The 23,954-nt window shown below is 37.0% G+C and overlaps 1 protein-coding gene and 1 non-coding gene across 7 annotated transcripts in view; one reads left to right on the top strand and one right to left on the bottom strand.

Annotated features, from left to right (window-relative positions):
• The window catches only part of GALK2 (galactokinase 2), a 106,431-nt gene that overhangs the window by 10,057 nt on the left and 72,420 nt on the right, over positions 1–23,954 (top strand). For 2 of the 6 annotated variants that reach the window (XM_032481218.1, XM_006192327.3), the window contains exons 2-5: positions 7,836–7,924; positions 11,399–11,522; positions 15,596–15,686; positions 18,531–18,677. In XM_032481218.1, the coding sequence (XP_032337109.1) occupies positions 7,836–7,924; positions 11,399–11,522; positions 15,596–15,686; positions 18,531–18,677 (451 nt within the window). The other 4 variants (XM_032481219.1, XM_032481221.1, XM_006192326.3 and 1 more) reach the window with 4 other exon arrangements.
• TRNAG-ACC lies at positions 13,056–13,127 on the bottom strand. Its single transcript has one exon. It is a non-coding gene; the product is annotated as a tRNA-Gly (tRNA).

The raw sequence follows: 23,954 nt of genomic DNA, 5'->3' as shown, positions 1-23,954 counted from the left end.
TACCTTAGGCAAGTCACTTTACCTTCATTTAGCTGATCTTACCTATTGATTAAAAACCAATCTGCCAAGTACTATTTGAGGTGCTGGGGACATACAGCTCCTACCCTCAACTTGCTTACCTTTTAGTGGTTGTGATGGTGGAAGCAGTGAGACAAACAATAAATGCATAAAATAAATATGCAAAACTTATGAGAACAATGAAGGAAAGAAAACTAATAAGGTAGAATGATGAGGTGGAGTGGTGTGCTTCTTGAGATAAAGCATCTGGGATTTCTTTAGGTAACTGAAAAATCAAGGTGTTGAATTGGATGCTAAGGGTTTCTTGAAGTTTGAAAGACATGTATTTTCTTCTTTTCACTATTGTGTTCTAGGAAGGCCCACCAATGTCTTTATTCTGGAAATAAATGCATATATGTTTAAATCATGCACTGCATCCATTTTATACTTCCTAATTTTTGAAATAATCCCCGTAAGAAGCAATAACTAAACATTTTTGTGTTATTTGGAGGCGTAGCTGCTGGTCATTAAAGAAAAAAACCTAACTTAAAAAAAAGGCTAGCTGATGCTCCAGCGTATAATTCTGTACTCATATTTACGCCCAGGGCGCGGAAAGAAAACGTCCTTACTGAGCTTTGCTGGGCGCGGGGACTGCAGCGCGCCCGGGTCCCCGGAAGCTCAGCGCAGCACTGTGGCTGTACCTGACAGCTGCCGGGACGGCTCGGAGTCCCGGAGCCCCGGAGGAGGAGCCACAGGCGGGGCCACTGGAAGCGGCCACCTCAGCGAAGAGGCAGGATTTCCGCGGGGTGAGTGCCGGTGTCGCCCGGAAGAAACGGCTCCTGCCGCAGATGTCTCGTGATTCCTTCGGGAGCCTGGCTTCGCCGGTTCAAACTGCAGAATAAAGGATTAGCGAAATATGGCTACAGAGGGCCCTGCCGTGCGTCGAGTCCAGGTGGCAGAACATTCCAGGTGGGGGAGAGGAGATGCTGTCCTTTGGGATCGCATGGCTTGCCTAGGTGTAGATAGTGTCAGGGCTTTTGGCTCTTCACTGGGGCGCTGCTTTTGCCCCCGGGAGCAGACAGAATCCTTGGAATATTCTAAGGCCGCGTGGCTGGGCCTGCAGGAAGACCACGTCGCAAACACTTTCCACCTTGTTTCTTTCCTGCCTGGAGTTGTGTGTCTTGCTTCATCCATGGAGATCCCTTTCCCTTTTTCTTGTAGAGTGGTGGGACACTTTCTGCTGGGCTTAGCAGGAAAACCCAAATTAATTTTGAACCTCATCTGTCTTTGTTTTGCCTGCCAGCTGATAGAGCTTTGTAAAGTCCCCTTTCTAAAATAATTGGGAAAAAAAAAAGCCAAAACGAACAAATACAAGCGAAAAACCAACTCCTAAGCTAACCCCCCCCCTCCAAAAAAAAAAAAAAAAAAAAAAAAAAAAAACCAACAACCAAAAAAACCCTTGGTCTCTGCATCCTTTTAAACATCATGGAATCTAAGCGTTGTCACTTAGGGCCAGTACCTAGCGACAGGATAATTAATAAGTGATACCAACTGGAGTATCTTTTCATTTAAGGGCATCTTGCGAATACTTCGTGGAAATACTTCTTTCTGACATAGGACAGAAATCTCATAGAATGAAGTTTCTGCTGCTGTGTATTAGCCCTACAGCTTTTTTCTAAGGTGGGCTTTGCTCCCCCTTTGCTATTTCTCATTTTACTTTTTTTCTCTGTTAACTTTTTGTCTCTAACATTAAGTAAGTCCTCAAGCTCTCCCTACTTCCTGGTTTATGACTGTCATGTGACAGTTGACACTATTACAGCTTACTGAAACTTGCAAATGCTTTTTCGCCTGTAAGCCAGCAAACAGTGGGTCTTTAGTTACCAGAAAGAAACGTAATTTTTTTCAAGGTTTATTTATTTATTTGTTAATGGAGGTACTGGTGATTGAACTCAGGACCTTGTGCATGTTAAGTACGCACTCTACCACTGAGCTATACCCTCCCTCTAAGAAATGTTAATTTTTGATTATGGAGACCAGCATGGCCTTAGACTGCTCGTGAATGTCAATATATTCTTCTGTTTCCATTTTATATGATTTTAATCATAATGCTCAATATATCTATAGTTACCCTGTGAGGGAGAGGGGGTGGTGGAAACATACACTAAAAGTGAAGAATTTTTTACTAAATTTCCTTAGAGTTGTTTCTTGCCTTTAATGACATTTACAGTGTATATTTATGCAACAAATATTTATTGTTAATATTTAGGGTTCTATGGTAGCCACAGAAGAGATCATATAGTAGTCAGGTAAGTGTGCCCTTTGCCATTTTCTTGTTTTTCACTTAATACAATTATGAGCTTCAAGCAATATTTCAGCCACTTACTCATTTTGGCAGGGGTGAGTTCAATTAAATCTAGGTAGTATAGCTATAAACCCACCTAACTGGTCATATGTTGAGATATGCTGAAAGGGAAAAAAAACGCATGAAGGCCCCAAGATCAGACTGTCTTCTTAGGAACTTTTGCTCTTTCTTCAGGATGCCTCTTCAGCTTCACAGGTCACCTGGCCCTCTGAGTAGAGGCACTAGTCAACCACTATACATTTTAATAAACTTAATTTCTTTTTTTTTTCCCACAGTATTTATTAATTGTTTATTTATCAAGAGAAACTACTCCTTAACCCAGATATTCATAGTTCATAGTTTTATAGTTCAGGAACGCAGGTAAGTGACAAACTTCCATGGAACTCAAGCCAAAGAAATTCTTCACATTCCGAGATCGCTTTGCACTCTGAAAGATACCAGCCTTCTTCATCTCCTCAAAATCTTTCATGGAATCATAATTTCTGTAGAAATCTGCATATGCCTTCTTTCTTGGTTCAGCCACAGCAAACTTAAAGAAAGTTGCTACTCCCAGGGATACAGTGAATGCTCCAACAATATGAAATCACAGACGCTTGGCCAAAAGGCCTCGCATCTGACATTTTGTCAAAGCACTGGAAGTCATGGTAGTTATTATCTTTGACAGCTCAAGAACATCCTTCCAGACTGATGGAGAAATGGTCCAACTTAATTTCTTTTAAATTCTTTTTATGTAAAAATCAAATAGAAATTGAAGCTCTAATTTTTTTCCTGCATCCCGATCTTGCTTGCTCCCTGTACTGTAAGACTACCTCAAATTCCACTGTTCTAACTTGCTTTGCATTCTTAGCATTTCTTTTTGCATTTAGAACCACTGTTGTAAATTTTTTGCATTCTCTTCTCTTTTCCTTGTCTTTGAGATTAAATTTTAAATTGTTGGATTATTATTTTTTTGGTAACAACTTTACTGGTATATAATTCACATAACTTACAGTTCATTTGTTCAGAGTTTACAATTAAGTGGTTTTCAGTATATTCACAGGATTGTGCAGCCATCTCCATAATCAAAGTTAGAACATGTTCATCACCCCCCACCAAAGAACCCTGCAACCTTAAGCTATCACCTCCTCAAACCCCATCAAGCCCTAAGCAACTACTAATGTACTTTATGTCTCTGTAGATTTACTTATTCTGGACATTTCAAATAAGTGGAATCATATAGTATGTGGTTTTTATCTGACTGGTTTCTTTCACTTAATATAATGTTTTCAAGGTTCATCCAAGTAATAACATGCTGTCAGTATATCATTCCTTTTAATGGTCAAATAACATTCCATTGTAGTGATATACCACATTTTGTTTATCCATTCATCAGTTGATGGACATTTGGGTTATCTACACCTTTTGGTTCTATGAATAATGGTGCTGTATAAACACATTCTTAATATGAAAAATTTGGACTATTTGGAAGTATAGCCAGTAAAGCCTGAGAATCCTGCATTTCCTTTCCTCATTTAGTCTCTTATCAGTAATTCTTATTCTTATCCTGTGCTACCGATTCTTACTTCCCTTCTTAGAAGTTTGGTTTGTTTTGTATCCTTGTAATATCATTGTATCCCTTTTGGTATCATTGTATCTTTATAATATCATTGTTAAACCTCTTTTATATAAAAATGGTATTATATTCATATTAAGTGGAATTATACTTGGTTTTCTGTAATTTTTTTTTGCACTTAATAATATTTCTTAGAGATCTGGTATATCACTCCATACAGATAAATTTCACTTTTTTAAGGACTGAGATTATTTTATAGTATAAATGTCACAATTTATTTAACCACTTAATTACTAGAATGGACATTTAAGTTTCCAATTTTTCACTTACACACAATGCTGCAGTAAAAATCTTTCTACATATACCTTTGAGCATTTTTATATTTCTTTAATTTCATTCATGAAAATGGAATCTGGGTCAAAGGTAATGTGCATTTAAAATTTTGGTAGTTTCTTAAAAAGCAATAAAGTAAAAGTTTAATAGTTGCTGCCAAATAGTTGCTGGCCCTGTAAAAAAAAGAGATGTTATTAGATTGTCTATTTTTTGTTAGTTTTTAGGAGCTCTTTATATGTGTATGTATTTTTTTGTATGAGTGTGTATCTTTTTGGATATAAGTCATTTGTTTTATGTATATTATATAAATTGTCCCCAGTTTAGCACTTTTCCTTTAACTTTATGATATTTTTTGTTGTGTAGACATTTTATATTTTATCTAGTATATTACAGTGTTGAATGATAGCACCTTTGTCTTGATTCTGATTTTAATGGGGAAGCTTCTAATATTTTTGTCATCAAATATGTTTGCTATTTCTGAAAAGTAGCCTTTATTAATTTAAGGACATTTTCTTCTTTTCTAGCATGTCAAGAGCTCTTTTTTAAAATTTGAAATTTTATTAAAAAATCAGAAATGGCTATTGAATTTTATAATTTTTTTTATATATTTTGAGAGGATCATGGAGTTATAGAATTTTCCCCTTTTATTCTGATAGAATAGTACATTTATTCAACAGATTTCTTGGTACATTTCATATTCCTGGAATAAATTCTGGTCACATATATTATAAAAGAATGTATGTTGGATTAAATTTACCAGTATTTTATTTAGAGTGTCTGTGCTTATTTTCACAAGTAAGAGTTGCCTATGGTTTGCTTTGAGGGGCTAGTCTTGTTAAGTTTTAGCCTCTGGGTTATATGACTTATTAAAATGAGATGGGAAGGCTTTCCACAGCTTCTGTTGTTAGAACCATTTAGGGAAAAAAAGATCATTTTTCTTTAAGGTCTGACAGAACTAACTCATAACATTTTCTAGGCCTTGTTAAGGGGATTATTTCCAATTAGTTTTTACATTTTTTTCCTTCTCTTTTTCTGTTCTGTCAGATTGATGGGGGAGGGGGAATTTTAACCACTCAATTTGGGCAATGGCAGCCCACTTGTGTGGGCTCTTGTGTCCTTCTGAAGTGTCACTGTCATTGTTTGAGCACTTCTTTACTTTCTAATACAGCAAGATGTTCCAGATTTTCCAGATTTATATTGTACTTTCTCTGTCCCAGCTCTGGAATTATTTCTTTAAAGAGTAGGTTTTTTGAAACAGAGATCTGAACACTGGAGATGCTCATTGCTACTGGGATGTTAATGCTCCTAGGCCATCTCAGCATCTCACTTTTTTTGTTGTTGTTATAACAAAATATTCTGGAAATCACTGGATAAACATTTCTAGAAACTGTATTCTTTTAAAATAGTTTTGTATCACTACATTTGGTAAATAGCCCATACCTTATTCAAATATTCTCCAGTGTAAGAGTGTTTAGGTTGTTTCCAGTGTTTTGCAATTACAAACAATTCTGCAATGAATAATCTCATGTATATGTATTTTCATATTGTTGGAGGAATACCTTCAGGGTAAATTCTTAGGATTGTTGGGTAAAACTTAGTGCCAGTGTAGTTTTGTTAGGTTTTGCCTAATTCCCCTCCAAATGTGTTGTACCAATTTGCATTCCCAACCTAATGTAGAAGAGTGCCTGTTTCCACAGAACCTCACCAACAGAATGTTGTTACTTCTAACTTTTCACCAATCTTACAGTATCCTGATGTTGTTTTAATTTACATTTCTCTAATTTCATGTGTTTAAGTTTACTTATGAACTACTTTTAGTATGGATTTTCTGTTCATATTTTTGCACATTTTTCTATCAGGTTTTGGTCTTTTTTCACTCAATTTTTAAGTTTTTAACTTTTGAAATATAGTTGATTTACAATATTATAGTAGTTAATGGTGTATAACATAATGATTAAATATTTTTATAGATTATACTTCATTTAAAGTTATTGCAAAATAATGGCTATATTTCCCTATGCTGCACAATATATCCTTGTTGCTTATTTATTTTATACTTAACAGTTTGTATCTCATAATATTCCATAGCCCTATCTTACTCCCTGCTTCCCTCTCCCCAGTGGTAACTACTGTTTTGTTCTCTTTATCTGAGTCTATTTCTGCTTTGTTATATACATTTGTTTTATTTTTTTAGATTTCACATACAAGTGATAACATAGATATTTGTCTTTCTTCTGACTTATTTCTACTAAGCATAATGTTTTAAAGATTTCTGTTTTCTGCCTCTTTTTTGTGGGGAGAGGTAATTAGGTTTCTCTGTTTATTTACTTATTTACTTAATGGTGGTACTGGGGATTGAACCCAGAACCTTGTGCATGTTAAACATGCGCTCTGCCACTAGATTTACCCTCTCCCCTTAACTAATTAATCTTTAAGATCAATCAGTTAATTAATGACTGTCTTGAATATGGTAGGTCTAGTAAGTATTTACCGTTCTAGTGTTACTACCAGATATAATATATTGTGGGGCTGAAAATAGTGGGGGGGGTATTCATTGAAGTGATTTGAGATGATTTAACGGTATAAAGTTATTAAGTATATGATAAGAATTTTGGGTCTGGAAGGAACCTACTAGGAATATCTAGTTTGAATTCTCTAATTTTACCGAAGGGGGCCTAAGGGAAAATGATTTGCCAAACTTTGGCATTGAATTAGAGGCCCCGTTGGAATTAGAACTGTGGTCTCCTGATATCCAGTCTAGTTTTCATTTGCCTGTACTGGGTTGAATAGCATCCTTCCTAATTCATGTCCACCTGGAACCTCAGAATATGACCTTACATGAGCTAGCATCTTTACCTATGTAATCAAGTTAAGATGAAGTCATGCTGAATTAAGGTGGGCCCTAATCCAGTGAGCCTGATGTTTACAAGAAGGGAAAACAGAGGCACAGATAGAGACACACAGAGAGAATTCCATGTGAAGACAGAGGCAGAGATTGCAGTGATGCAGCTGCAAGCCAAGGATGCCAGGGGTTGGTGGTGACCACCAGAAACTAGAAAGAGGCAAGGAAGGATTCTCCTCTACAGGTTTCAGAGGTGCATGTCCTTGCCAACACTTTGATTTCGGATTGTTAGCCTCCAAAACTCTGAGACAATAAATTTCTGTTGTTTTAGGCTACCTAGTTTGTGATATCTTATTATGGTAGCTCTAGGAACCTGCTACGTTACCCCATGCTACTTCATTTAGAATAAAGACATTCTTCTCTGAATATCGTTGAGAAATTATACAGAAAGTTAACTTGTTCATAACTGCAGGAAAGAGGTTTTTTTTCTGTTGGGTACATCAATATTAACTTTTTTATTCTTCTGTGTGCTTAGGTATTCTCTCTTGTCACTTAGGGGGTTACAGTATTGCTTCATCCTGAGGTTTTCAAGGAAGTATGTCAGAGTTTGCTTTTATTATTTTTAGAAATAGTTAATGGTGGTAGGTGTATGAAATGTGTGTGTGTGTGTTTGTGTGTGTGTATGTGTGTGTATCTTATGGGTTTTTCTATTATCTGGACATTCTAAAATATTCTGCTCTTGTTTTCAGATTGCTGAAGCTAAAGGAGATGTTTAATTCTAAGTTTGGATCCATTCCCAAGTTTTATGTTCGAGCACCAGGAAGAGTCAATATAATAGGTATTTCAGAAGTTCCTTCTCTTAATTTTTTCCTCCTTTGGTAAGATCCAAATTTTTGTTAATACATCCAGGAGAACTGAAGAAATAGAATACTTCACATATATCCACTATAGCAAGATAAGCTTTTGCATAAGGAATACACTATCTTTCCCAGTCCATGTTATTAATGCTAATATTGTCGATTCATTTTTAAAGTTTATAAATTTGTTGAAGCCCAGTTGTTTCTTTGTTTTCATAAGAGATGAAAAGATTTTTCTGTGCTGCAGGTTAAATTTTTAAACTGCAGTGAGTAATTTTGATGGTTTTACATTTACTCATCGGATTAGAAGAATACAGGGAAATCCAACAATTCCTTGCTTTTAAAAGTGTGGTGACCTGAAGAATGAGTACATTTTATCAAAAGAAAACAGAATAAGGAACTGAGAAAAATTCAAGGATCAAAGGAGGATTAGAAAGAAAGCTTTCTATAATGGAAAGTGTAAACCTACAAAAAAGTAGTTGGAAAAATATAATGAACTTCCCATGTACCCAACATGTAGCTTCAATTATTATCAACTCAGGCAATATTACTTTATTTTGAAGGAAATAATGGACAATTTAAAAAATATGAGATTTTTGAGCATGGTAAATAAGGTGGGGAGTGGGGTTGAGTAAAGCCAGTGGAGAGAGAGAGAGAGATTGCAGGTACCTGAGAAGAGAGGAACTGATGGAGCAGGATTCCCAAGAGGAAAAGAAGGGCTGGTATGTAGAGCAGAGGAAGAGGACTACTTTGACTCTTCAGAAGACAGGAAAGCAAAGGATGCAGGTTGATGTAGGTAAATGTATAATTTTGTATAGAAGGTCAAGAGAGTCTTTGTTGGGGAGAGTTGGAGGCATTGAAAGTTTAAGGAGAAGGCAGAAATTTGAAACAGCTTTGTGAAGGATGGGAGAGGGAGATGACTAGAAAAACAAGGTTTCCTGGGCAGCACTGAGGTGTGTTAGAGCTGGAGACCACAGAACTGTAGCAGTACCAATCTGCAAAGCTGTTCATTTTCCCCCCCTCAGCTAGTCTGAATTGCCTGTGTTTGATCTGGGTTTGGAGTTTTGTTTTGGATGAAGGTTATAAGGAAATGACAGTGGCTTCAGGAAGTTGCTGATATTGTCAGGAGAGTAGATGAAGTAATGCACCCTGGAATTTATGCCGGGTATAGTAAAAGAAAGAAAGGTAGGAAAGAGCCTTGCAGGCAAAGAACTGAATCTAAAAAATAGGAAAGTAGGGTAAATTGAGTAAGAGTAATGGCAGGATGGGAAGTTTTAGTAAAGAATGTGATATTTGAAACAAAAGTTTCACAGGTAGAAAAGTTCCAGGTGGTAAGAAGGTCTGTGGTCATTACTGGATTTGTTAAGGCCATGGAAGCAGATGGCTGACACAGGGAGGAGGTCAAGTTCTCTGGAGGTTACAGGATTAGGAAGCCGGGGCCTTGGGCTGGGTCGTTTACCTGGGTTTTATCCAGGTATTGCAGGACAGGTGGAGTGAGATGCCAAGGTCTTCAGTGAGGAGCAGAGTGTCTAAGAGAGGCATAGATAAATGTGATGAAGATGAGAGGATGTGGCCTGGGCCTCTGAAGAACAGGACAGGAGAGTCCTGGAGACAGCAGCGTGGGAGGAGGTCACCCAGAACTCGCTATCGTGAGAGGACTGCAAGAAGCAGTATCCTCAGAAGAGAGCCAGGCTCCACTTAGTTTGGGGGGGGGGGTAAGGCTTCCAAACTAAGGATTTTCCTGAATAAGTTGTTCTTATTCTAGTGAATGTATTGACTATTTTCTGATTCAAAAAAGAGGGGAGTATGTTCCAATGTAGTTAGTTAATGTTTGGGATGAAATGAATTTCAGTCTTTATGAAAAGCATTATTGTATTTTCTGTTGAAATATTCAAAGTGTAATCACCATTGTTATCCTTACTCACCGGCAGTTCCTACTCCCTCCCTGCCCCTCACCCGGGATGTTTCCATCAGTTTTGACAAAGGGAGGACTCTTCAGTCTCAGAAGGCTTCATTCACACTGCAGCCTTCCCAACAGAACCTGGTGCCTCCCTAGAGTTCTCCTTTTTTAAATACGTGTTTTCTGCTTGTGAAGCACTGTTCTGTATTACTGGTTTTTTTTTTTTGAAGGAAGGTAGAGAGAAAGACAACTTTGAAAACTACTTCTCTTTCTGTCATTGTCATTCCCTTATAAAACCACTTAATTTTCTTATTTTAAAGGACACATCAGTGTAGGAACAAAAGACTTGCTATCTGCAATAATATATAGAATAATATTTATTTTAAAATGTAACTATGCAGTTGAATTATCTTTCTCTCATTTTATGTTTCTTAGTCGATCAGTATCTATCATAGGAACAATCAGATATATAGACCTCTCCTGGGGAAGTATAACTGAGCTTGCTTAGCCCATCTTTCTTGAATTGTTTTTATTTTTAAATCTTATGAATAACAACCTTGAGTTTCAATGGTAACTTGGAGAAAACATTATGGAATAATAGGAAAAAAAAAAACCCTCCTGCTGGTGACTCATAGAGGGATTAGAATGAAAAGGAACAGTGAAAAAAAATGTGGCAATAAATATACTTATGTTCATGTATAACTGAAAAATTGTGCTCTACACTGGAATTTGACACAGCATTGTAAAATGACTATAACTCAATAAAAAAAAGTTTCAAAAAAAAGAATGAAAAGAAGAGAATAGTTTTTCTATATTTGCCTATTATATATTAAATAGTGCAGATAAACTTTTCTCTAGCGTCTTTTTCTTTATCCTAGCTATGTCTAGCACATTCAACACAACTAATCAGTGCCAGTCTAATTTGTTAGGCATTTGGTTAGGCCACAAAGATAAAGTAAAGCAAAATCTTCACCTTAAGTGATCTCCTTGGCTAGTAAGGAAGAGAGTGGGACTCACATAATGTTAATACTAGGGATAGGGTGTAAAGGCTTCCATGGTTCATATTTTAAAAGGTAATACAGAGGGTACTACAGAAGGTAGTGTAGCTCAGTGGTAAATCACCTTCTTAGCATGTGTGAGGTCCTGGGTTCAATCCCCAGTACCTCCATTAAAATTTCTTTTTTAATTACAAATTATAAAAAAAGTTAATACAAATGAGCAACAGAGAAAGGAGACATTGCTTTTCTTGATGATCCACATAACTAGTCACAAAACATAAATATTTGAAGATGATTATTATGAATTAGAATGTGAAAAAACTTAAGAATATTTAAAGAAGTTTAAAAATTAACAGAAACAAATAACTAGTATACTTATTCTAGCAAAAATTCCTGGCTCAGATGTCGGTGAGGAAATTGAATCACTTTATGCCCTTAGTATTTTTACTCTGTTAAAACCTGGCTTGTGGTCAAGCTTTTTCTGTATGTCAACTTACTTGAGTTTCTCTTGTTTCCTATGCTAGCAATGATAAGAAAATGCTTTCTCTTTATCCTAGGAGAGCACATAGATTACTGTGGCTATTCTGTTCTTCCTATGGCTGTGGAACAAGATATGTTAATAGCTGTGGAACCTGTGAAAACACACACCCTCCAGCTGGCCAATACCAACCCCTTGTACCCGTGAGTATTTAGAATTGCTACTGTGTGTAGTAGGGGGTGTGTGCATGTGTGTGTTTTTGTGTTTGTACCGCAATGAACTCCTTAGGAGATACCAAATTTGTTATAAATCACTTAATTTATTGAAAATTTCTGTCTGACTTCCGAAAGAATCTAAAGCTCACTAATTTATTTAATATTTGTTCATTTCGTTTACTTATTTATTTAGAAGCATTTACTGAAAACTTATGTGTCTGACATAGTTTTAGATATAGGGCCGCACAACAATGGAAATAACTGTCTTTGCCCAGAAGGTATTTATCATCTACTGAGATTAACTATCTCCAGCAAAGTCAGGGCTGCCGCCTTTCTTATATTCCTAGGGTACCCTCTAGTTCTCTTGTCACAGCACCTTACCATGCTGTTGTATCATTACCTGCTTACTTGCCTGTATCCCCCAGTAGATAGTAAGCCCTGTGACTTCAGGTACCGCTGCCTCTCCAATGCGCTAGCTCAAACATAGCGTCTGGAACATAATAGATACAAGTTTCTGGTACACATGCTTTATCAAGGTACAGACATACTGTTTTTGCTGTTGTTGTTTTTTGGTGGGGGGAAGTAATTAGGTTTGTTTATTTATCTTTTAATGGAGGTACTGGGGATTGAACCCAGGACCTCGTGCATGCTAAGCACACACTCTACCACTGAGCTATACCCTCCCACACCTGTTGTTGTTTTTTAATTTTTGGTTTGCTAAGATTAAAAAAATCATTAATTGGTATTGGATTGAATTGTCTACTCAGTATTGAAGATCAGTTTTAAAGAATGTTATGAATCACATTGATGGATTTTCTAATTTTGAACTGTCTTTGCATTTCTGGAATCTGGGTAAGCCCTATTTGCTTATATTATGATAGATTTGATTTGCTAATTATAAAAAAAGATTTTGGCATGTAATTGTCACATTATATTTTTGGCTTATTGTGCACTGGGCAGTTTGCCTGCAGTGATTTTCATTCATTCAGCAAATATTTTATGTGTGTTTCTACCAGGTTGTGCAAGGTAATAGAAATTCCTCTCTTTTACATGAAACTTATTGTGAAAAGTCTTTGTTTTCTCTTAATTTTGCATGATTGAGAATATATCTTATGTACATTTTGGACCCTTTAAAGAAAATCTTAAGATTATCTCAAACACAATTTTGTGTCATTGTAAACATCTCAAGCTGGGTACCATAATGTGTTACACTGATTTACTCAGATTCACTTAACCATTCCCACCATGGTGGTCAACATGGAAAGTTTCATTTTTCACAAAAGCAGAGTCTGAGACAGACCCGGAAGGAGGTGTAGAGTATTTGGGAAATGATCCCAGGCGCGGTAGCTAAAGAGCACAGAGAATGAGTTAGGGAAGCAGAGGTGAATTTCTAAGGCAGGTAGCCTCTGCTGTAGGTAAAGGGCTTCATTCCACTAGGACCCCTAGGTAGTATACAGCATGCCTCTGAAAATTGTCTACAATTGCATGAAGAACCTGTAATTTCTTTTTTTTTTTTTTAAATGGAGGTACTGGGAATTGAACCCAGGACCTTGTGCATGGTAGACATGCGCTCTAACACTGAGCCATACACCCACCTCCCAAACCCATAATTTCTTTAATCACCATTGATGAGCATTTAGATCATTTCCAGTTTTTATGAATAGTTCTGCTATGAATATTTGTGTGCAAATCTGTGTGTGGACACGCGTTTCTTTTTTCTTGGGTAAATACCTAGGAGTAGACCGTCTGATTTATCTTGTTAAGAATTTGCCTAAAGTGGTTGTATAATTTTACATTCCCACCACCAGTGTATGAGAGTTCCAGTTGCTTCACATCTTTGCTCATGTATCTTTTAAAATTTTATCCACTCATAAATGTATAGTAGTATCACCTTGTGATTTTTAAGCTGTGTTTCTAATTTTGAAGGAGTTGGCACTTAAGTGTTTTTTTTGTTGCTGTTGTTCGTTTCTCATCTAACTTCATACATCTGTGCAAATCTCCTCTTCTGCTTTTCCTAATATACCACCACCCCTGCCCCTAATTCCTTCCTGGTTTTCTTTTCTTTGTGGTGTTTTCAAGATCTGCTTATCTAGGAACAGAACCTATTTGGTTTTGCTAACGTTTTTTTTGCTTTTCAAATTCTATGACCTCTTGTTGACTATGGGCAATATATTTTAACTTTTATGGGTGACAATAAAGTGCTTGTGAGCTGGAGTTAAGGAGCTGTGTGTGTCCTTGGGGAGTCACTAAATCTCTCTGAGCCTTCAGGAAATCCTCCCCTTTCCATGCTAGTGTGCTGATTATAGAAATGATGCTGTATGGGCAGGCCACTCAGGATGGCTGTTCTCCTGTCCTCTGTATATCCCCCTATTCGACCAGTCCCTACCTCACCTGTACCCGATTCATAGGGCTTAATCAGTAACTATCTACATGCTTGCCCCCTGCCCCAGCTGCTGGTTTCCCTGGTAACTGATGAGCCAACCTGATGTTAATTCTGCCTATAAATGGTAGCCTCCCCTCCCACTCCCCCGAGTAGTAAAGATTGCTGCCACGTCTTGCCTCCTGTCTGCCGTACACAGTAGCGTGTTGCTCCAGGACCTTTTGCTGCAGACGTGTAAGATCCCCTATCCAATAACCTCTGATGTCTCTGTTGCTGTCTTTGGGCTCTTACTTTGAGGTCTCGGTGGTGGGCAGCTACAAGGCCTGCAGGCCTGTGGGGTTCAGTCCAACAGATGCCCTCTTGGCCTTGCATCCCATCGCATACTGGTGTGTGACTGCGATTTGTTTTCATGCTGTCTCAGCTAGCTTACAAATGCTTAAAAGATAAGCCCTCTTTGCCTTTTACCTTTATATTCCTGTGAATGCCTTCCAAACTCGAGTGGCCATTCAGTATTTTTCTTAGGAGATGCTATATCCATGTGATTAAGATAATCCGTGGAAGGCACCTACTACAGTGTCTGGCACATAGTAGGTATTTAGTAAATTATATGAAGAGAACTCAGTCACAATGGGGAGTGTTGCTTATTTCCTCATTTTTAAATTGATCTCCCCCCTTTCCCATTTCACAGATTTTTTTCCTTTGGTTAATTTAGAAGCCTATCTATCTATTTCTAATTTTGAGAAAACTTTTGGCTTTCAAAGAAGTCACAAAAACAGTACAAAGAATTCCCACATGTCAACTGATGTGTCCTGAGTGTGTCATATCTAGGAGGCATGTGTTGTCCCTTTAAGTGTTGATGTTAGTTTTGATCGTTTGGTTAAGGAGTTGTCTGCCAGATTACCACAAGGTTACTATTTTTCCCCTTTGCAGTGTCTGGAGGGGAAATACTTTGAGTTTGTGTAAATACCTTGTTTCTCATCAAATTTTTACTCACCGATTTTAGCATCCACTGATGATTCTTTCCTGAAACAGTTATCATGAAGTTTGCCAAGTAATGAGTTTTCAATTTCCGTCATTTCTTCTGCATCTTTTAGTTGGCATTTTCTCTAAGGAAGAGCTTTCCCTTCTCCTTCATTTGGCTATGTATTCATTTGTTAGTTTATATCAGTAGAGATTTGTGGAATCTTGTTTTATTCAATGAGTTATTCTCCATTAGAATCATTATTTGTTTTGTTTCTTCCTTCTTCTTAAACTGTGCAGATGGTAAAATTGGATGGGTGCAGACTGTGGGGAAAGAAGGCTTTGAGTACTTCTGTTCTAGCAAGAGGTGTGCCAAACAGCAGGCCAGAGGATAAGCATTTATGTGGTTTACACCAGCTTAACAAGGACCATCATGTAATAAAAGTGATGTAGATTATGCTCAAATAGATTGGTTCTTCTCCCTTTCAGGAAATGAAAAGGGTCAGTTGGAAGTAGTTTAGTTAGTAAGGTCACCACGACTTCTCTTAACTTTTAGCAGCTGGTGATGTTTGTTGTTTTGGGGTAGACTGTGAAGTATATAGATTAAAAGTGGAAAATGAAATGTCAGTGTCACTGTTTTGGCACAAGATGGCAGCAGTCAGCCATCAATGCTGCAGCACGAGGCCTCGACTTAAATTAATGGTGCCTTTTGCTTTTGCAGGGATTTCAGTACCAGTGCTGATAACATTCAAATTGACAAAACCAAGCCTCTGTGGCACAACTATTTCCTATGTGGATTTAAAGGAATTCAGGTAAATCAGTTTATAAGGCACCTACTAGCACCTGAGATTGTGATGTGTATAATATCAAGATTTATGTTATTTACTTTATCATTTTTGTCTCCTTTCAATACTAATTGATGTTTCTATTCTATTTTGCTAATTAATACATTTCAGGAGATGGGGTAGAAATGACTGTTTCTTAGTGGTGTTCATAGGGGGCAGGAGTGGCTGTGCGTAAGTCAGGTGTGTCTGACAAATATCTTTCCGGCTTTCCCACCTTTGTTCAAATTTTCTTTTAGAAGGTACATTCTAGCAATCTTTACATTTTGTTCTGGGGATATATAGGTGTACACTGTAGTAGGTTTTAGAGTCAGACAGCCCTGGATTTGAATTAGGGCTCTACTCACCTTTGTTAATTTAACTTCTTAAGCTTCAGATTTGTTACCTGTGAAATGTCATTATTATCCCAACAAAAAGTTGTTACAAGGATTACACAGTACTTGAAACACAGTAGGTCTTTGATAAATGGGAACTAGCATTGTTATTACTAATACTTCAGATGGGGTTAAAAAAAGATGTAGTGAAATTTATTAGAATAGGTGTTTTCCTAGAAACACTGAATAATTACTTTGAACATCTCTAATGTCATGTACAAGAACAAGAGACTATTTCTACTTTCTCTCCTATTTAAAACAGTACAAAGGACAAAGAGAAAATTTATTGGCTAAATCAATTGGATTTGTTTGTTAATATCCATACTTTAGAGAGCTTGTATTCCTTGCTGCCTGGTGGTCCTGTCTGAAACTCTGTCGTGAGTAGCCTAGGACTCAGTGGCATACCCATTACAGATATCCATCACGTTTATTTCTAATGTATAGTCCTGTACTCTAATTATGGTGGTTCTGGTCTTAGAGTGCTCTCCTTCTTTCCTTCCCCTCTCCTTCCCTCCTCCCTCCTCCCTCTTCATTCCTTTCTCCAAGACACACAGTAACCACTTATGAGAGAAGTTATTGGCAGGCTTTAAATCTTCAAATCATTTGGCTTGTCGTATGCATTAGTGGGAATTAGAGTATTTGGAAGAATTTGCTTGGCAAATGGAATTTGATCTTGCTTATAGCAACATGCATTTTGGAGCATATGGGTAAAGGGACCTAAAGAATGCATGTTGCTTTGCGTTATTCTTGAGAATTTCAGGTCTTACAGCCTTCCTTTTTGGTTTGACAACTTATGTGCAAAAGCAGGTCTGTATGATGACTTTTTGGCAGAAAAGTAATTTAAATGTTAGCCTGTCCAGAAACTTTCAATTCAAATACTAGAAAGGTCCAGAGGATAATCTGTTTATATTAAATTGAACATGTTATCCTTTTGGGATAGAGCTATTACAGGATTTGGCAAAACCCATTTGCATTTTTGAATCTGTTGTACATTTTAATTTAAACATTGCATGATAAGTTTGGAAGTATGATTCACATTCAAGACACCCTGTGGATCAGTTTATGGTTAAGTATATAGCATTCTCCAAGGATTTTTCTTTTTCAAACAAGCTGTCTGATGTTCTGTATGAAAGGGCATTGGCAGCAGCAGTGTTTCAGTTTATAATTTTTGTATTTCTGGAAAGGAAATTTTTAGATGGTTCAAAATCAAGAATAGAAATACATCCAACTGAATCTCTTCTTTTGTGGAGCATGAGTTTTGCCAGCTTAAAAAAAAAAGACAAAAAAATTAAGGAAAAAAAACAGTCTTTTATTTGCAGAGTTTTGTTGTTACTTTGGCTATTGAAAATGGTTTATTGAAAGCTCTCCCTAGAATAATGCATCTGATGAAATGCACAATTATGTAATGTAATAGTATTTCATACTTTGGTCTTGAGCCATTTCAGTAATTTGTAAACATGATGGTACTTTTTCTTGAGGGGGAGATGGTCTTGAATTTAATCTGAAACCACAAAGGATATGATATGATACCATCCTGAGTGTCTTCATCCTACACAATCATCTAAGCATCCTAGAGCTTTCCGTCTTGAGATCAGAGTCTGATTATTTCTTTGGGCTTTCCTATTTGTAGAAATAGTTTCCCTGCTCTTTTTAGAGTCTACATTCTCATTTGTGGCTGAATTATAATCTGGCTGTCTTGAAAGCTACCATATGGCTAAACTGTATCTATAAACTCTAGTAAAAATCTGGATTTCCTCATATAGCTGACTTACATTAAATCACAGTGACAGTATGCTGGCCCAGGTTTCTGACTGCAGTGGGCAAGTTCTCAACCAGAAATCAGAGACCTGGGTCCTACTTCCAGCTCCTTATATGTGATCTTGGGAAAGTCTCTTAATCTTTTGGTGCCTGGGTTTTTCCATAAGTAAAACAGAACTGAGAAAGTTTGGAATGCTTTTCTTCAGAGGACCTTCTGAAGAAAGATACTGCAGAGAAACAAACTGCTACTTGGGGTTAGACTTTTACAATCACAGGTTGTTGGGATGTACTACATAGAGACTTAACCTGCTTCACAAATCATTGTGTATTTCTTGTCTTACTACTTGAAGTTGAATGATCATTGTTTAATATTTTTCCATATTTGTTCAAATCAATTAATATTCATGAAAAAGATCATTCAAGGCCATCTTGGAAAATGGAACAGTAGCTTTTTGTTCAACAAAGTGAAAATTAATCTTCAGATGATATAGTGTCCTACAGTGTAGAGCCATTAAATGAAATGTCACGTGTAGACACAACTAAACTGATCTGCACAAGGAGTTGCCATAAGTTGCATAATAAGTCCATTGATAGGCTTTTGCTCTCTAGGGAATGAAGGAACATTCTGCTGCTACTAGAATCCATCCACATTTACGAGTGCTGTTTTTCCTTCTCTTCGTAGGAACACTTTGGTCTTAGTAACCTGACTGGGATGAATTGCTTGGTAGATGGAAACATCCCACCAAGTTCTGGCCTCTCCAGCTCCAGTGCCTTGGTGTGTTGTGCTGGCTTGGTGACACTCACGGTGCTGGGACTGAAGCTATCCAAGGTAACTAAGTTGAATGAGTTAGCCTCACACAACCTTCTTTCTAAAGTATCATCTGAATCTCAAAATTAGAATATCTTTCTTAGATTGAAAAACTTTGTCTTATCTGAAAGGACTGCACACAGGGGAATGCTCTGTAACTTTTTTCCAAACCGTGAGCAGATGTGAGAATAGCTGTATTAAAATGCTCTTCGATTAAGTGTAGAGATTGAATGCATGGATATCTTTTTAGATCACCTTATTAACAAGTTCAGTTTAGAGCAAGAAATTCTAGGCTTCATAGTTAGGCCTGCTTATTTTCACCCAAAACCTTCAATTAAATATTTGACAAGCAGTGGGTAAAAAGAGTAAAGACCAGGCAATAAAGGAACTGAGTAGCATTTCTGTTTATGCCAGCAGGTTAGTCACTGAAATAAACTTTTTTTAAATATTGCATTACAAAGAGGAAATGCTTATTTAAAGAAGACATAAATCCTATAAGAGGTCAGTAAGCCTCAACTTTACAAGTTCACATAAATCTCTGACTTAGCAGTTCAGAGCAGGTGTGCTCAACTTTAATGTTTCAGAGTTCTGGTTCAAATAAAATGTTATCATAGGTTCTTTTTTTATCTCATGCACACATACTACTAAGTTTATAGATGGGCATCAGGTAGAAGAAGAGAAAGTCAAACACATTTTTAGTCTTTCTTAAGCCATTTTAAACTTTCAGTTTGAAAATTTTATGTGTAAGAGGAAAGAGAGAAATAAAGGAGAAAGCAAAGGCTTAAATAGAATTCTCTTTAGCTGTCGTGTGTAACTATACACGAGTCAGTCCTTCGTAAGCAATGGCTTAATTTGGAGGGAAGGGTAACTTACTTTGTTTTTTTGAGAGGAGAGAAAGCAAGGAAAAGCAAGTCCATGTGTAAAGTGTGCTTCTACTGGTACTGTGTTGAATCTGATGGTTTGTTTATTCTTTAATTTATCATTCAGCCATTTCTTATTTGGTGGCTACTTTAACTGGCATGATGTTCAAGGCACTGGAGATTAAACAGGTGTAGTTTTAACCCTCACAGTACTTAGGATCTAAAATGGGGATAGAGACAAGTAAGTAGACAACTATCAGAGAGTGTGTTAAATGGATGAGTAGTGTGCTATGGGAGCAGATCTAATCCAGATTTAGAGAACATAGGCCATCTAAGCTAAGACATAGGGATTCATAGATGTTAGTCAAGAAATATTGATGGCATGATAACACTGGAAACATTGGATAGGCACGTTTCAGGTGGAGGAAACATCATGTGAAAATATCCAGAGTAAGAGTAATCATAGCTTGTTGGAAAGAACTAAAAGTGGCTTAATTTGTCTGAAGCATACAGTAGGAGACCAGATGCTGCACCTTGTAAACCATGTTGAGGAATTTGGGCTTTACATCGATAGCAGTTTGTAAAACCATTGCAGCCTTTTAGGAAGAAGATAACATGATCATATCTATATTTTAGAACAATCACCCCTGACTATATGACAAAAATCTAGATTTGAGAGTAATGGTATTAGCAGTAGAGAGATGATTTGGTTTAGGGAAGTCACAGTGAGAACGGAGAGAATTGGATGATAGATTTAAAGTACATCTCAGACAGAAGCAATAAGTGGGTGTGTTGGGTGTGGGACAGCAAAAGTCAAGGATAATACCCAGGTCTGTGGCTTGATGTGATTCACTGGGATAAGGAATATAGATGAAAACATAGGTTTGAGGGGAAGGTGAAATGTTGAGTATGAGGAATCGGTGTTCGTACTGATGGAATTATGTAGTATTTAGTTACAAACAATATCTCTGAAGGTCAGGAGGGATATTTGGACTTGAGATGGTCCATTTGAGAGTCATTAGTATATAATTGACTTTTGAAGCCACAGGAGTGGAGGAGAACTTCCAGTGGAAGAGTGCAGGTAGAAAGATAAGACTAAGAGAAGCATGAACATTTGAAAGATGGGCAGAGGAGGAGATGTCCACTTGAAGACACTAAGGAGTAATCAGATAGGTAGGAGGAAGACTAGAAAGTTCAGGCAACAGCAAAGATAAGGAAGAGACTACTTCATGAAAGAAGTTGCAGTGGTGTCAAATGCTGAGAGGTTAAGTAAGATAAGAGCTAAGAGGTAGCCATTGAATTTAGCATGAAAGAAGTCGAAGAAAACTTTGGCAAGAGCAGTTGAAAATAGGAATGGGCTGAAGGGTCTATGAGAGGTGAGAAAATAGAAAATTTCAGTGATGCAAAAAGTCTAGATCTGCATGGAGAAAGATAATCTGGTGTCTGTGGTTGAGGTGAGGTCAAGGAATCCTTTATAAAAGGGAGGATGGGTGAAACTTATTTTTTGCTCTTTGATGGTGGAATATCTAAGGGAAAGAAGAAAAGAAGGTAAAAAACACTTGAACTTTTAGAATTAATTCTGGCTGTCTGTGTTTTCAAAGTCAAAAATAGCAAAGTATTGGCATAAAAACAGACATACAGATCACAGATTAATGGAACATAATAGAGAGCCTAGAAATAAACCCATGTATATACAATCAATTAATTTATAGCAGAGGAGCTGAGAATATACAATGGGTAAAGACAGTCTCTTCAATAAATGGTGTTGGGAATACTGGACACTCAATGAAGAAGGATGAAACTGGACCACTATCTTACACCATACACAAAAATTAACTCAAAATGCATTAAAGACTTGAATGTAAGACCTGAAACTGTAAAACTCCTAGGAGAAAACATAGGTGGTAAGCTCCTGTCATCAGTCTTAGTGATGATTTTTTAGATTTGACACCAAAAGCAAAGGCAACAAAAGCAAACAAAACAGATAAAAAGGACTGCATCAAACTTAAAAGCTCCTGCACAGCAAAAGAAACCATCAACAAAATGGAAAGACAACCTACTGAATAGAAGAAAAATATTTGCAAGTCATAGATCTGATAAAGTGTTAATATCCAAAATGTATAAAGAACACATACAACTCCAATAGCAAAAAACCCCAAACAATCCAATTTAAAAATGGGCAGAGGATCTAAATAGACATTTTTCCCTAAGAAGACATGCAGATGACCAAAATGCACATGAAAAGATAATCAGCATCACTAATCATCGGGGAAAAGCAAATAAAAACCCCAATGAGATATCGCTTCATACCTGTTAGAATGGCTATTTTCAAAAAGACAAGAAATAACAAGTTGGTAAGGATATGGAGAAAAGGGAATTCTTGTACACTGTTGGTAGGAATGCAAATTGGTTTAGCCACTATGGAAAACAATATGGAGGTTCCTCAAAAATTTAAAAATAGGACTGTCATATGATTTAGTAATTCCACTTTTGGGTATTTAGTTGAAGAAAACAAAAACACAGAATTAAAAAGACAGATGCATCCCTATGTACTTTGCAGCCTTATTTACAATAGCCAAGATTTGGAAACAACCTATATCCATTGATGGATGAATGGATAAAGATGATGTGGTGTGTGTGTGTGTGTATATATATATATATATATATATATAAAAACACACACACACGTATACAAAATGGAATATTATTCAGCCACAAAAAGAGTGAAATTTTGCCATTTGCAGCAAGATGGATGGACCTTGAGGGTGTTAGGCTAAGTAAAGAAAGTCAGACAGGGAAAGACAAATACTGTATGATGTCACTTATATGTGGAATCTAAAACAAATAAAAATAAGAAAGCAAGCTCATAAATAGAGAGGACATATCAGTGGTTGTCAGAGGTGTGGGGTGAGGGGTCTGTGAAATGAGTGAAGAGAATCAAAAAGTACAGACTTTCAGTTATGAAATAAATAAGTCATGGGGATGTAGTGTACAGTGTGGTTAATGATACTGTATTGCATATTTGAATGTTGCTAAGAGAGTAAATCTTAAAAGTTCTCAAAATAAGAACAAAAATTCTGTAACCATATATAGCAATGGATGTTAGCCGAATTTATTGTAGTGATTTCATTTCATAATATACACAAATATCTAATCATTGTCATACTCTTAAAGCTAATATAATGTAGGCCAATTATACCTCAACTAAAAAACACTGAAAATAAAAATAAATGCACTTTACCAGAACTATCTGACTTCACTGCCTAAAAGGAACAATATGTGTATCCTAGCTTTCTATGCTCATGTAAGTTATACTGACAAATCTTGTATTTTCTGGGGGCTGAGCATAATTATTTGGAGAATTTCTTTGCTGTAGTGAGATGGAATCTTGACTGAAAGGAAGCCCCTAATTTGTCCAAATTCTTCAGTTAAGTGCCAGTTGTATACTTGACTCTTATAAAAATCAAACAACACGAGAACTCAAGGAACTTGAGAGATGAGCTAGTTCAAAATCCTTTTTTTAATGTCCCAATAGGAAACAAATGGCACACAGAGTATAACTGAAGGGAGTTTAGTAAAGAGATTATTTGCAGAGGTGTTAGCAGGGTCAAGGGAACCAGCTAGGGAAGGATCTCTTGTGAAGCCAGAAGGCATTATTCTTCGGGAGCTGTGGCTGTGGAGCAATGTTGCCAGACATGCAGCAAGGCAGGGAAAGAGTGAGATAGGTGGCAATGTCAGGGAGTGGGGATGGGCTAGGGGAGTTGCTGATGGCAGTCAGTCTCCTGGGGTACGGAGAAGTGTGAGAATGGAGGGACAGGAAGGCAAGCAGTGAGTAACCAGCCTATCTGATAAGAAAAATAAGCCCCACAAGCGATTGGTGACTAATGGCTCTCCCAGTTGATAAATAATCCCCTCCCAATTATATGTGTATTCAGTACCCTATTCAATTGCAGACAACAATTACTGCAAATGGGATATGATAAATAGCTGTGGAACTTGTTAATTTACTAATAAACTAAATGTTTCATGTCAAAAACCAGTAAAATAAGACAGCTGGTTACCCAGAAAGTTTGGAAGACAGAAGTGAATCAAAATGGAACTGACTGAAGAGTATGGTGTGATAAAAGACCTATGAAATAGAAAAGGGCTAGAGACTTCTGGTTTCAAGATTTACTCTGTCTTTCTTCATCCCTCATTCATTATTCTTTTCTCAAAAAACCCATCCCCAAACAATAGGAAAAAACTAGAAAAGAAGGCACAAGCTCCATCTTTGATAAATTGATACAAAGATGGAAAGTGGGTGGAAGGATGGAGCATGACTTAGCATAGTGGAGAAAGGTCAGAGCCAAGTGCCTGTGGAGGGAGGTACAAATGGGAAGCAAGCTGACTCACAACTCTCTGGAGAGACTTAGGAATTAAGAGGCACCGGAGAGCACAG

The sequence above is a fragment of the Camelus ferus genome, chromosome 6 (genome assembly GCF_009834535.1).
Source record: "Camelus ferus isolate YT-003-E chromosome 6, BCGSAC_Cfer_1.0, whole genome shotgun sequence".
Classification (NCBI taxonomy): Eukaryota; Metazoa; Chordata; class Mammalia; order Artiodactyla; family Camelidae; genus Camelus; species Camelus ferus.
This window is presented reverse-complemented; position numbering and strand designations above follow the sequence as displayed.